Source organism: Sebastes umbrosus, chromosome 8 (genome assembly GCF_015220745.1).
Source record: "Sebastes umbrosus isolate fSebUmb1 chromosome 8, fSebUmb1.pri, whole genome shotgun sequence".
NCBI classification, from domain to species: domain Eukaryota; kingdom Metazoa; phylum Chordata; class Actinopteri; order Perciformes; family Sebastidae; genus Sebastes; species Sebastes umbrosus.
Genome location: NC_051276.1, coordinates 9,207,846 through 9,221,935, shown reverse-complemented (window position 1 = coordinate 9,221,935; position 14,090 = coordinate 9,207,846). Strand labels below are relative to the sequence as shown.

Here is a 14,090-nt window from a genome sequence, read left to right as displayed (position 1 = left end):
GTTGTAAGCAGCACACACACGCTTCATGGGTGTCTAATCAAATGTCGGTATCATTGGAGTGGACGAGGAGCGGCGAGTCACCACCGGTGGCCTCACTGTCTGCCCTCCTCCTCTATATTGCCCTGCTCCTCACAATAAACTCAATTCATGGCTGCTCTGCGGTGTGGAGGGGTTGTAGAGGACAGGTGAAATTTGAATACGAAACCTGCGCCCCCTCCTACATGTCTGTCTATCTGCAGGTATACAATGAACAATAAGCATCATTCTTTCCCTCTGGTCTGGTATTTTGGAAAGGCTCCAAGCTGAGCTGTTTGTTTCTTTTTTTTTCTTTTCCCCTGGCTCATTAAGACCTCTTTCCCCAAAGAGGTGCTGTGTCATCTTCCAAGTCTGTGAATTTATGATTCAGTTCAGCAAAAAGTTTTTTTATACCCCCCCTGGACATTCTCATTTAATTTGTGATTCGTTTTGTAGCGATTTTGGCTTTAAAAACACAAGAACAACCTTCCTCCCCCCACTCAAAGTAATTACATTATGGCTCACTGTTCCCAAGATTGTTTGTTATGCAAAGATGAAATCATTGGCCACACGCCCAGAGGGCTTGAGCCAGTTGGCTGGCTGATTGCTTTGGACAGTACGGTCAAACAGATATTCAACAGGATAGCGTATCTATAGATGTTTGTTCCTTCCCAGTCTGGTCCAGTCTGCTGTTTACAAGTTTTTTCTGTCAAAAAAAATCTGAAGAACATCTAAAGAAATCTCTCAAATCACTACAACAGTCTGGTCACACATGGTGATAAACTGCCTTCATCTCAGGCCTCAGGCACCACAGTGAGCATGTTACAGCTTCCACTTCTCACGACCCCTCTATCAGAGCTTACTCACCGCCGGCGAGCCCGACCAAAACGATCTCTGGCTTGTTTGTCGGTCTGAATTCCTGTTGCAGATCTCCGATAGGTCATTCAAAAAAGTACTAACTGTAGAAAGTAAAACTAGACTCAAAGCAGCTATTTATTTCCTCCTCATTATCTCCACAAATAACTCGTAAACTTGTTCTTATTCCCAACTCGTCACATACGGACGCTTGGTCAGGAGGACCCCTGGCATCACTGGGTATAGCCCTCGGCGTCTCTTAGGTTTAGGCAACAAAACTACTTGGTTAGGTTTAGCAAAAGATCATGGTTTGGGCTAAAATAAGTATTTATTACGTATAGGCTAGTTACATAGGCTACATAACTTGACGTGATACAAGTTAAGTGCTTTACGTAACTTAAAATAAGTCGACATTGACTTTTGGTTTCACATGAGACACAAACGGCAGTCTCCTGGGTGAAAATCCTGCGTTTTCTGACCCGTCCACCCACCCAACCCTTCCTCCTCTGTACACAGACTTTGTTGCTGTTTATACTACTATAATGACGTGGATGGGTTTATATTGGAGTTAGTTGAAAGCCTGGTGCGTCTCATACAGACACTAAAGGGCATCGGTAACACGCCCTGGCAGTGAGACCAGGCTGAAACTTCATCATACATCAAATGTTCAACAAGTCCTTAAAATAAGTGCTGTGCACCTTTTAGGCCACTAATTAGTCTAATTTGATTAATTAATTTAATTCAGCATTTGGGTAGCAGTTATACAGGGATGAGTGTGCATGGAAGCCAATATCACCAACATGTGAACAGAGCATACAGGAAGAGTGGGTGATCTTGAGAAACTAGCAAGAGAACACTAGATTTCTAAAAAATTATCCGACTGAAAACCCAACCCAGGGTTACCAACTCTTTTCTAATGAAAGTAGCTATAGCAGCACTAAAATCTAGAGAGAAAGTCTCCAAGTCTTCAACAGACCGTCCCTTCAGGCTTCCCGCCAAAGACACTCCGCCCAAAATTATCATTATGCACATGAACCTATCATAATGAACGTGAAAGGCGTACATGGCTGTTGTTAGTACTCACAGCTGTCAAGCTATAGCAGCTTGTGGAAGACTCCGGTGATGCTTAATGGTGCACGGGCATGAGTGCACACAGGTAGGCAGGTAGGTAGACGTTCAGTCATTACATTCGGGCTGAATAAAATGACTGGACGGGTTTATTACAGTCCTGCGACAGCTACAGATACTGGATCTTTTTGGTCAGAGCATTTGATTTATTGATTGCTGTCAGGATGTAATGAGAATTTCAACTAATATAACAAAAAATGTTTCGAAAATCTTCACCAACCCTGCCTTTACAGTAAGTTACACTTGTGTCTCACAGTACTTGAGTGAACTGTAACACTGAGGTTGTTTCCATCTTGGTTGTTGCAGTTAGTTTATACAAATGCAGAGTAGGCGAGACAAGCTGAGAGCTTTGGTCGGTGTCCGACCGGAGAGCGAGGCTGTGGCTAGTATAGTATGATCGTCCAAACAGTGAACAGGCAATGAAAAGGATAGTTGTTCTTTCTTTCAAAGTAAACATACAGTTTTGTAAAACGTAAAAGCACAAGCTGGTTTTATATATATATATATTTCAATGATTAATAAAAATGCCATTATATTTGGCAGTATAAAGAGTGTGTTCTTGGAGATCAACCGGTGGTTAGAGACCCAATCAAGGGCCTCTCAGCGTGTATCCAAATACAGACTGTCATCAGTCCTGCCCAGTTCCTGTGGCGACGATGCCTCGTACCTCGATGGACCAGGAGTACCTCTGGGCGAACAACCTGTCTTTGTTCCTGTGGAGTAAACCAGGACCTAACTGCAGGATTAAGAATCCAGGGATGTGTGGGGGGATGGGAAAGGTGGTAAATAAATCCGCCCTTTCTAACTGCGACTGTGCGGTCAAAGGTTAGAAGTGTTTATTTGAGATAAGGCACACCTTTAGAAACAAACAGAAACTTGCAAACCTGAAAGAGAAAATGTCTCATTGGCTTTAGTAACTTTCTAACTCGGTCTGGAGATTTTGGTGTGTGGCAATTCTTGGACTCACTCACTCTCTCTGGCTGCGTTTTCTACAAGAAAATACTTTCAGCATTATGCAGAGACGAAACAAAATGTGTTTTTCATTCCCAGGCAGCAGTTTACTGGTAGTTTCACTTTCTTGATTCTGTTTTTCTCTCTTTTTCTGCCTCAGGCTGACACTTACACTCCTCTCCTCTCCTCCGCTCTCTGTTGCCATACCACTCTCACCTCAATGCAAATATCTGCTTGAGCACACAACCTGAGCAAACAAATAAGTATGCACACGTAAGATACAAGGAAAGCGTGCGGGTTTCAGACAACTGTTCAGTTTCAAAAATAAACACCAAGGGTTATCCTTTACATCTGCCTCACACATTTTAATCCATTTGGATAATATTGGAAGCACAGCGTGCTGACATTGAGAAAAAGGCTCTAATCGCACAGTGAATTTGCAGTGGCCTATCCTTCCCTTTCACCCACTGCAAGCCAGTCACTTGTTGCTCAATCGTCCTAACAGATACGGACCTCATGTTTTCATTAGCATGAAAAGCCAGCTTTATAACTGATGGCCAATGAAAAAAACTGCTCGTGGAGCACAGTTCTCCAAACATAATGGAGGCCTTGTCTGTGCAGACAGCCGCTGGTTCCAACCAACACCTCACTACATGAGGTAATTGCCTGGAATAACAGAGAGTACTGTTAGTGATAACTGGTCTCACACACTCCTCACTTGGCTGCTGAGCAGTAAGAGACTTAGAGGATACAAATGGCCTGCTTTCCTAAAAAGATTGATTTAACTTAAGATAACTTTAAAAAGAATAAATGATAAAACAATCAAACATTTATAAGAAAAGTCAATGTTAAAGGTCCCATATTGTAAAAAAGTGAGATTTTCAGGTCTTTTATATTATAAAACAGGTTTAAGTTCTATATACATACTGTTAAACTAAACTAAACGCTCAATATACGGAGAAATACACACAGCCCGTATTCAGAAATTGTGTGTTTAAAACAAGCCGTTAGGATTTCTGTCCATTTGTGAGGTCACAAATATACATATTTAGACCATTACACAGTTTTAAACATAAACCTTCTAAATGTGTCACAGTTTATATCCTGTTGCAGTGTATGTTAATATCATCAGTTGACAGGAAGTAAACATCGACCCAAGCTGTTGCCTAGCAACGCAATTTCGTTGCAATTCCGTTGAAATGCACTAAAATGGAGCGTTTCAGACAGAAGATAAATACAGGTATATTCAGGCAGACAGTATGAGGAAAATAAAGTTTTTTTTGTAACATTACAGCATGTAAACAAGTTCTAGTAGAAACATAAAATACAAGTATGAACCTGAAAATGAGCACAATATGGGACCTTTAAGCTTTACCGATTTTATCAAATTCAATCACACGGCCAACTTCCTCATTTAAATGCCAGTCAACTGGTTCATTCACCCGACAACTATACAACAGTTGATTGACATGAACGTTGCCGTGGTATTCATGGTCCACAGAGGATAAAGCTTTGTATATTTGGTGACCTTCTGACCTGTGGTGAAATGAGTTAAGACTGGGGTATGCTTCCATCTAAATAGTTGGCGCAAAGTGTCGTTTGATCACATTAAAGCTGCAGTGGGTAAAAATGGAGCAACTGTGATTTAAGAAAAGTTATTTTTATAAAACGGTCACTAGATCCTGACTGTAGTGCATGAGACAGGTGATCTGAAAAAAAAATCGTGTGTGTCACTGTGTCCTCCGGTGCTCCTAACGGCATCAAACAACCAGTCAGAGCTGATCTGGAGTCTGCTGTCTCTGAGCAGGTGAAGTTCGATCAAACGGTCAAACTAGGCAGCGCTGATCAAATAATCAAATCGAATATTCTGTTACTGTAATGCCTATCTCTCTCCTCGGATGTTTTCAGAAACATCTTGTAGTGTACTGTTTAGCTGTAAGATGAAAAGTTTGTGAGATCAGTTGAGGAAATACCAAGCACCGCCCACCAGCCGGAGCACACAGCCAATAGGAACGCTCTCTCTCTCTCTGAAATGACCTGTGACTCGCCAAAGTCTTCCGTCACAGGCTAGTCTTTAAAGCCTGAAAACAGAGCCATGAGGAGGTGCAGAAGTCTCTCAGAACACTTGAATTACAATATGCTGAAAGGTTATTATGGGATTTTTGCCCAATTATGCCAAAAATATACTGCCTACTGCAGGTTTGAGGGCAAAAGTGTCCTAATGACGCTCATCTTTGATCTATGATGACACACAAATCATTTAAATAACAACCTCACACTTTTGTGACATTCATAGTTCCTTAACAGTACGGTTGTTAATGCTGTTTAAATACATTTTTTTTTATATTAGTTGAAATTCTCATAACATCCCGACAAGAATCAATAAATCAAATGCTCTGACAAAAAAAATAGAAAAAAATAATTGGTGTCCGTGGCTGTTGCAGGACTGTAATAAGCCCGATCAATCATTTCATTCGGCCCAAATGAAATGATTGGACGGGCTGCTGCCTGTGCGCACTCTGCCCGTGTACTCATTGCACATGTAGCATTACTGGGATTAATTCGACATCAAATTTTTGTGTGGCTGTCTGGCACGGAGGTGAGTAGAACAGAAACTGGATCGAGGAATGACTCAGGGTGTAGAAATTGGTGCAAAAGGGTGGTGATTTTTATTAACCTAGAATCACAATGAACAAAGGAGAAGACAAAAAGTCCCTGGTAACTTAACAAAGAGCAAATGAGCTGAAAAATAACTGAAATAACACAACCTCACTGCAAGCTATCCCCAACAACAACAGCAACTCCCCCACAGTTAATGTCTGTGTGCTAAGGAACCATTCTTTCATGATTAGTGCCTTTTTTTTTGGTTCGCTTAATAGTGTCTGCAGTTCTTGAACGCAGACTCCTCCTCCACCAACCCACTTATCAGGCCAGGCTATATAAGGCCTGTTAGGTCCTCTAGTTTCTGCCTGGCATGCTGTAGTAGTGTTGGTGTTGCTGCAGGTATGTAAAACCGTTGTTCCGTATGTAAAAATGTTTTAAACTGTAGTTTGTCTTTTAAATCATGTGTTTAGTGAGAACTTCGCTTTTTTGGTTTTAGCTTTTCACGCCTGACACTTGTCTTACCCTGGCCCATGGTTCACCTGCTTCCGTCATGCCCCATGGTGGTGAGTAGGGAGGCTCAGTATTTAGTAACGTTGAGTTGCGGCATTATTATCCCGGTTAATATTTGTGTTTCATTTTACGCTGACCTAAAGTAACACTGCTGCTGGTTTTGCCCCCTTATTTAGGCTCATTGTTTTGTTCTTTTGAAAATGGCTTTGCTTTGTTTGAGTAGTTGTTCATGAGTTTGGTTTATGTAACTGTTTGTTTATACTGCTTTATTTTGTTGAGTATTAGCGTTGACGATTTTGTTTGTTGGCTTGAGTTATTTTTGCCTTTTAACCTACTTGGTGGTTTTGTACTAGTTTTTTTTTCTTTTCCTTTCAGAAGCTCAGAGTCGCTTTGTTGGGAGGCTAGGCACCATGGTGAGGTACCTCCAACTATTGCATGTGAGTTAAGAGCACTGGGACACAAATAGACTGCACCATAGTTTTACTGTGAGAGGTGCTGTGTTGCACCCAAAGTGAGTAAGTGGTAGCACCCTCCGCAGTGTAGTCTACCTCTCCAACACTGGCCTCAGCTTAGTTTCATTTTGAGCTGGCAGCTGTTAAAGGGACTGTTTGTAACTTTTTACACGTATAAATCTACCGGGTCAGGAACCCATGCGCACTCGCGTGTGGCTACGCTGTTCAGACCGCTCCTCTGCTTGTCTTCACTCACACAACGCGCGCGTTCTCGCTCCACCTCACGTTCATGCGCGCACACTGCAGAAGAGTTAGTTTAGCTCTGAGTATATCTAGTGAATGTACAGTGGATGTTTGTGCAGAAATAAATGCTGTAGCTCCTCCAGACCAACAGAGGTTTCCCGTGTCTTGTGAAGTGACGGGGCTCCGCAGAGAGAAACGTTGTCATCTCCAACCGGGTGCCGTGTCTTCCCTTTTTCTGGGCGCAGTCGGAGACGATAATGTTACTCGCTGCGGAGCCCCGCTGCCTCAGCCCCGGAGGCTGAAGCAGCGGGGCTGAAGCAGGAAAAGCCAACACTAGGATCAGCAGTGATTAATGGAGAGACCTTTGTCTGGTCAGCTAACATTACTGCCAAGCAGCTGAAATATAGAGTGATATTGTGGTTTTAGCTGATGTGTGTCGCCTCACTGTTTTGATCGATGCTCATTCATGTCTATTTAGAGCAGGGGTGTCAAACTCATTTTAGCTCAGGGGCCACATGGAGAAAAATCTATTCTCAAGTGGGCCGGACCGGTAAAATCATGGCATAATAACTTAAAAATAACGACAACTTCAGATTGTTTTCTTTGTTTTACTTTGGTCCAAAATAGTACAAGCACATTCTGAAAATGTACACATCACAAATAATCCTCTTGACAAAACACTTCAAGTTAGTTGAAAATTCTGAGGAAAAAATTGGTGCAATTTCAAGAACACAATGCCTCAGTGATTGGAACTTAAACTTCGTCTCAGTGTATCTACAAAGCCATTAAACTTTAAGTCACAGCCTATCTGGGATTGAACAAAATACGAAATAAATAATAAATAAATAAAACAACTCTTCTAGGTATCAAATACCTCATTTGTCATTTCCACATATTAATCCTGTGCTAACTCAACAAACCATACAAACTGAGGTAGAAACTATTCAAGAGGGTTGAGTTACTCCCTGCCTTGTAGGCTAAGCTATTTATTGATAGAAAAATAAAAGCTGTGCAATGCATGAACAATTTCAACAAACCAAACTTATGAATTGAAGTGACTGACATTATTACAGTAAATCACACACTGTTCACTTTCTTTAAATTTCCACAGAAGACAATCATTTTCACAGAACTATATCAGGGTGCAGTGTCTCATGCAGCATTTTAAGTGGGATTACCCATTGTTTATTTCACTCCTGAAACCTGGCATCTTTTAGCTTTCACAAGTGCATCAATATCAGGCGTCACATCCTGAGTGGCAGCCAATTTCAGGATGTTATTCAAGTGCTTGTTCGTGAGCCTTGAGTGCAGATTTGTTTTATTGATGCTCATTACAGAGAAAACTTGCTCACAAAGATATGTGGTTCCAAACATGCACAACACTTTTGCAGCAAGGGCTGTCAAGTTGGGGTAACGTGGCAAGAGGTACTGATAAAATGTGTCCAAGCCAGCTGCAGCAAATTTGCCCTTCAAATCTGAGTCACACTGCAAGTCTATTATTTCAAGTTGGATGTTGACGGGCAGATCAGAGGCATTCGCGGTGAATGGCGAGCAAAAAACTTTGAAGTCTTTCTCCAGTTCACCAAAAATCTGAAAACGTTGCTCAAACTCCCGCAATAGTCCCGTTATTTTATCTTTGAACCGCTTCATGTCTGCGGCATGTTGGGTCGCGCACACATCTTTCAGACAAGGAAAGTGAGCTGCATCACCACCTGCGAGTTGCGTCTCCCACAATGACAGCTTCAACTTGAACGCACATATGCTGTCATAATACTGCATGACAACTTTGTTGTGCCCTTGCAGCATTTTGTTCAAGTTATTCAAGTGCTCTGTAACATCCACCATAAATGCAAGGTCCTGCATCCATTCTGTGGACTGAAATTCTAACACTGGTTTGCCCTTTTTTTCCATGAACTGTTCAATTTCCTCTCGTAATTCAAAGAAACGCCTCAGCACAGCACCTCGGCTTAACCATCTTACCTCGGTGTGGTATGGCAGCCCATAGTTGTGGCCTTTCTCTCTGAGAAGGCTGTCAAACTGACGGTGATTCAGGCCTCTGGATCGGATGAAATTAACAGTTTGGACGACCACCTTCATGACGTTATCCATCTTTAATGACTTGCAACACAAAGCCTCCTGATGCAAAATACAGTGAAAAGTCCAAAAATCACGTTCTCCATTTGCAGTCTGTACTTTCTCTCTGAACTTTGTCACAACACCTGCTTTTTTCCCGATCATTGAGGGCGCACCATCTGTAGCCAGGCTGACAGCGCGGGACCAGTCCACTCCGACCCTGTCCAGGGCGCCGACGAGTGCGGTGAAAATATCAGCTGCTGTTGTGGTATCCGTCATTGGCACCAACTCCACCAACTCCTCGGTGACGGTCAAAGTGTCATCAACTCCGCGGATGAATATGACCAGTTGCGCAACATCTGTAATGTCAGTGCTTTCGTCAATTGCAACTGAAAACGCAATAAATGACTTTACTTTGCGCTTCAATTGGCTGTCCAAATCCGCCGAAAGATCAGAAATCCTGTCTGCAATTGTGTTTCTTGTCAGGCTGATATTTGAAAAAGCCTGGCGCTTTTCAGGGCACACAATCTCCGCAGCCTTCAGCATGCATGTTTTCACAAATTCCCCCTCACTAAATGGCTTTGAAGCCATTGCAATTTCATTAGCAATAAGGTAGCTGGCTTTCACTGCAGCGTCACTGATTTCTCGGCTATGAGTAAACACAGACTGCTGTTTCTTCAGACCCGCCAACAATTCATTCACCTTCTCTCTTCTCTGTTGTCCTTGAAGGTTGTTGTATTTGTCGGCATGAAGAGTCTCATAGTGGCAACGAACGTTATATTCTTTCAGCACTGAAACTTGCTGTAAACACAACAAACACACAGCTTTCCCATTCACTTCCGTGAATAAATAGGAGGATGACCATTTTTCTTGGAACAGTCTGCACTCTTTTTGAAATTAAATTCATCAATATATTCATCAACAAAATTGCTTATATTGGTTCCTCTACGCTTGATCCATTTTTCAAGACATTCCATGTGCTTTCAATACTTTGTGTATGTACTTCTGGGTTGTTTGGATCTACAAAGTTTTTAGAGTGATTTATTGTCCTGTGTATGTACCCCATTTTTCTTAATATTGAAGTAAGATTTCCAGCAATCAGAGATGATTATTGAACCGGGAGCAATATGTTTCTCAATTAAATCCAACAAAGTTTGTTCTTTTCTATCAGGTACATGGACTAAAAATCTCTTTTTTGTTTCCCTGCAAACCCCACCAAACATCCACTCCGTTTTTAGTATTTATCCTCTGTTATACTTTCTACGCGATATAACAGTTTCATCGATCTCGATCCTTGCTGCAGCGGCCCAGGGTTCGAATCCGACCTGTGGCCCTTTCTGCATTGTCATCCCCTCTATCCCCCCCTTTCACCACTATCAATGTCAAATAAAGGAAAAAGACCAACAAAAAAAAATCTTAAAAAAAAAAAAAATTGCAGCTCCTTTTTATGCTTTGCAAAATCATCTCGCGGGCCGGATTAAACCCGTTCGCGGGCCTGATCCGGCCCGCGGGCCGTACGTTTGACACCTCTGATTTAGAGCGAGCAAGCGCGTGCTCGACGCTGACTTTCGTTGACTTAACGGCCACAGGTGTCGCTGTTAACAAGCATTTCTGAAAGTTACCAATAGTCCCTTAATATTTTAAGGTCACATTGGCTTTTAAATTTCATATAAGGCCTTTTTAAATGCTGTTAAAATAAAGAATAATTAAGTTTGTGTAATTTATAATCCATTTTCATAATTTCTTTCAGTGCCAGTCCTATCTTATTTAGTGTTTTTTCTTTGATTAATTCTAATAAAATATTTGACTTTTGCAAACGCATATCTGCCTCATCAGTAATGAATCTGTGTGTCTTATCCATTTACCAGAAAAGTAATTAAGGTTTTGTTTAGTATTTCCTGGGATGCAAGTCCCCAGGTGGCATTGTCAGCTAGTCTACTTCCAACTTACTGTTCCCACCACTCTTGCCACACCTGCATGGCTGTATATACCCCCTCTTGGCCTGGACTGAACCACCTCATGGAGGTTAGGAAAACCAGAAAGGGGAAATTCACCCTGAAACCTGTTTTTAAAATCTGAAACATTGACATAGCAAATATTTGAACATACAACTATTTCAAGGTGAGCAATTGCCCCAGACCACAATGACGCTACTAAATAACTCACAGATCACAATTGGTGAACATAAACCAGGTGAATCACACACTCCACAGATGAGCACTAAAACATGGTCAAGAAACGTCATTTAATTTGACACATATTGGTGATATTAGAAATAAACCAACTAGTTGGTGTCTGTATGTAATGATAATTTTGGGGGAGTGTCTTTGGAGGGAGGCCTGAAGGGACAGACTGTTAGTGTTGCTGACTTGGTGACTTTCTCTCTAGCTTTTAGTGACTCTCTCTACTGCTGCTAGCTACTTTCACTGGAAAAGAGTTGGCAACACTGGGCTGAGTTGTTTTTTTCGGCTGGACCATTTTTGAAATCTAGTGTACGCTTCCCCGTCTCTCGAGATTACCAACCCTATCTTTAAAAAGAACACTCTCCCCTTCTTTTCATGACATATTTGCATACAATTATCAATTTAATAACTATTCCGCTCTTGTCTCCTTACACCCCCTCATTCAGTTTAGTATATTCCACAGAGGGTCCAACATATGGAATTATTTGTCTTTACATTTATGAACGTCTTCACAGCAGTTTAAAACAGCCATGAAATCACTTCCTCTAACCAACCAATGTTTTCCATATGGACTGCCTATGTAAAGTGGTTCGACCAATATCTTTTGTCCTACAAGTCTAAAGGTTTATTATGATTGCTTGTTTTTCTTTTTTTCCATTTATTGTATCAGTCTTTCATCAGTCTTTCTTATCTCATGAAGACTCTGCCATATCAGAGTGTATGCTCTTAGTTTGATTATGACAGCGGTTCATAAATGAGTCCTCTTGATGTGCTTGTGTTTTATGACTGACTGATCCAGTACACGTGTGTAACAGATGGGTGTTTATGGGATGCATTGTTATCAAATATCAAGGCCGGTCAGTGTAGTCTTTTTGACCAGTGAAGAAAATGTCCAAGTATTATTACCGGCTTATCACCTCCCATGCTAATTATCAGCATTTGTTACAGGCTACTTCGGTTTTGCAATGTAATCTGTATGTAATATACAATACCAATGTAATGCATTTATGAAGAGTTACACCATCATAATCCATTATATATCTAAAGCTATGATATACATGGAGTGTTGGCTTCAGTATTGAACTGATCTGATGTTTCTGTTATTTTGTCCACCACATTTATATCAGTGAGGGTTGGCTAAATAACAGAAACACCTGTCTGTAGAACACAGTACAGTTCAGCAGCACCACAACCTACGTCCTCCACAGGGACAATGAGTTTTTACTTTGGACATGCAAACGGATAAACTGACTTTAATGCCAACAAAGGCGAGAGCAGTTCATGTTGTCTGCAACCCTGGAGACTATAAGGAAACAGAACTCCTGGGTGGTTGGGCCTTGGTGGTTACGGACTGGAGCCTAATCAAGCAGATTAAACACCATGGTGATGTCCATAAACTCAGCTGATGTGTCACCTGATCTGACTGACTGATGAGCATCAGTCAAGCTGTCTGCCTGAACCAGCCCACATACAGGACGTCTTATTGTATACTATGTGTGTGTATAGTTTTGTGATCTGGAGCAGTACAAATTGCCATGATCATTATCTGTGTTAGTCCATTTTAATGTGTTTTATAAAGCGGTCAACATCTGCAAAGACGTCACACACCCACACCAACATCTGTTTGAGCCACTACCATCCGGCAGGCACTACAAGACCTTCTCTGTCCACACCTCCAGGTTGAGGAACAGCTTCATCCCCAGAGCCATAGCTGCTCTGAACCGGTCCTGTAAAGGCACCATGGCTGCCTGTCTGCCCCCCCCCCCCCCCCCCCCCCCCCCCCCCCCCCCCCCCCTCCATAAGCACATGGACTGCATGGGCTGTGCTGCATGCCCCCACCTAGATGCACTTTATTTTACCATGCACTTTAACCTTTGACTGCATAATTGCACTTAGAACTGCATTATTTGTTAAATTATATTGCACATGCGGACTGATTATATCTATTTATTACGTATTTAATTATTTCTTATAGTCATTATCTTTTATATTGTTTTAGATTGTCTACTTATCTTTTACTGCTCTTTATGACAGTTTGCATATACGACACTGGTCACTAACCCTACAGCTGTCACTTTGTACAGTACCCTTTACTTATAAACTGTCTTTTAATGCGTCGGGTGTGTGATGGGGAGTTGTAAACTCAATTTGTTGTACCTGTACAATGACAATAAAGGAAATCTAATCTAATCTGTGAAGGTGTGCCTTTTTGAGGTCACATAAAGAGAGAGCCGAAAAGCTGTTTTGTAGCGGGTTAACTGTTCTCTTCATACCTCCATGGGGTTAACTGAGGCTTTCACACTGAGATCTGAGGCACATAAGATCCGTAATTATTCACTGTCAGTGTGGTAAATGGTTAAATGATGCTGGTGACGGTTACTACCGATGGATAGCTGCTGGAGTACATACAGTAAAGCAGCGTCACACTGTCGTCTCCAACTAAATCTCAGCTATAGTCTAGAGGTTGGTTATTTACAGACAACACTTAAGCCTAATGTGATTCAATCAAATATGTCTAGATGTCCAGATATCCGGCCACTATGTTGGATCTTTGATCCACTTGGATAATCCAATCATGTCCAATTACATTGACATCAACAGGATCTTTGGTTTTCTATCCCTCAAAAAGGGGCGCAGCCTTGACATTTTGCGAAGTACCAGTATAAGTGCTAGTCTGCTGTGTGGTTACTATATTTTTAATTTCCATTTCTTGGGTGTGTTATACACACCGGCCCTGGTTCTCCTAAAAAATCCACCATCTCCCTCAGGAGTAGGTGGTTTGTTCCTCCCACACCGCTACGCCTCCAGTCCACCACTGATCCACCCAACACACATTTCAGCAGACGCAGGATTCAGAGTTTAAATAACTGTCTTTTTTAAAAACTATTTTGAACCACTGACACAGCACAGTGAATATTCATATGCAGTGTTGGTTTGCAAGTTCGACAGTATATGAAGACTAATTTGAACACTATAGTATTAATTGTGAAATGAAATTAGTTATCATCTCCATCTGAGACGCCTCCTCTTTCAGTTGTTCAGGTTCCTGATCTGAGAGCGTCACGCTTTCTGTGTG

General features: G+C 41.7%; 1 protein-coding gene across 2 annotated transcripts in view; it reads left to right on the top strand.

Moving 5' to 3' along the window:
- Nucleotides 1–5,929: 5,929 nt before the first annotated feature.
- LOC119493104 (titin-like) overlaps nucleotides 5,930–14,090 on the top strand; it is a 36,463-nt gene continuing 28,302 nt past the window's right edge. For both annotated transcript variants that reach the window (XM_037778157.1, XM_037778156.1), the window contains exons 1-2: nucleotides 5,930–5,952; nucleotides 6,050–6,116. In XM_037778157.1, coding sequence (XP_037634085.1) covers nucleotides 6,104–6,116 — 13 coding nt within the window. In that variant the 5' untranslated portion in view covers nucleotides 5,930–5,952; nucleotides 6,050–6,103. The remainder of the gene's footprint in view (nucleotides 5,953–6,049; nucleotides 6,117–14,090) is intronic.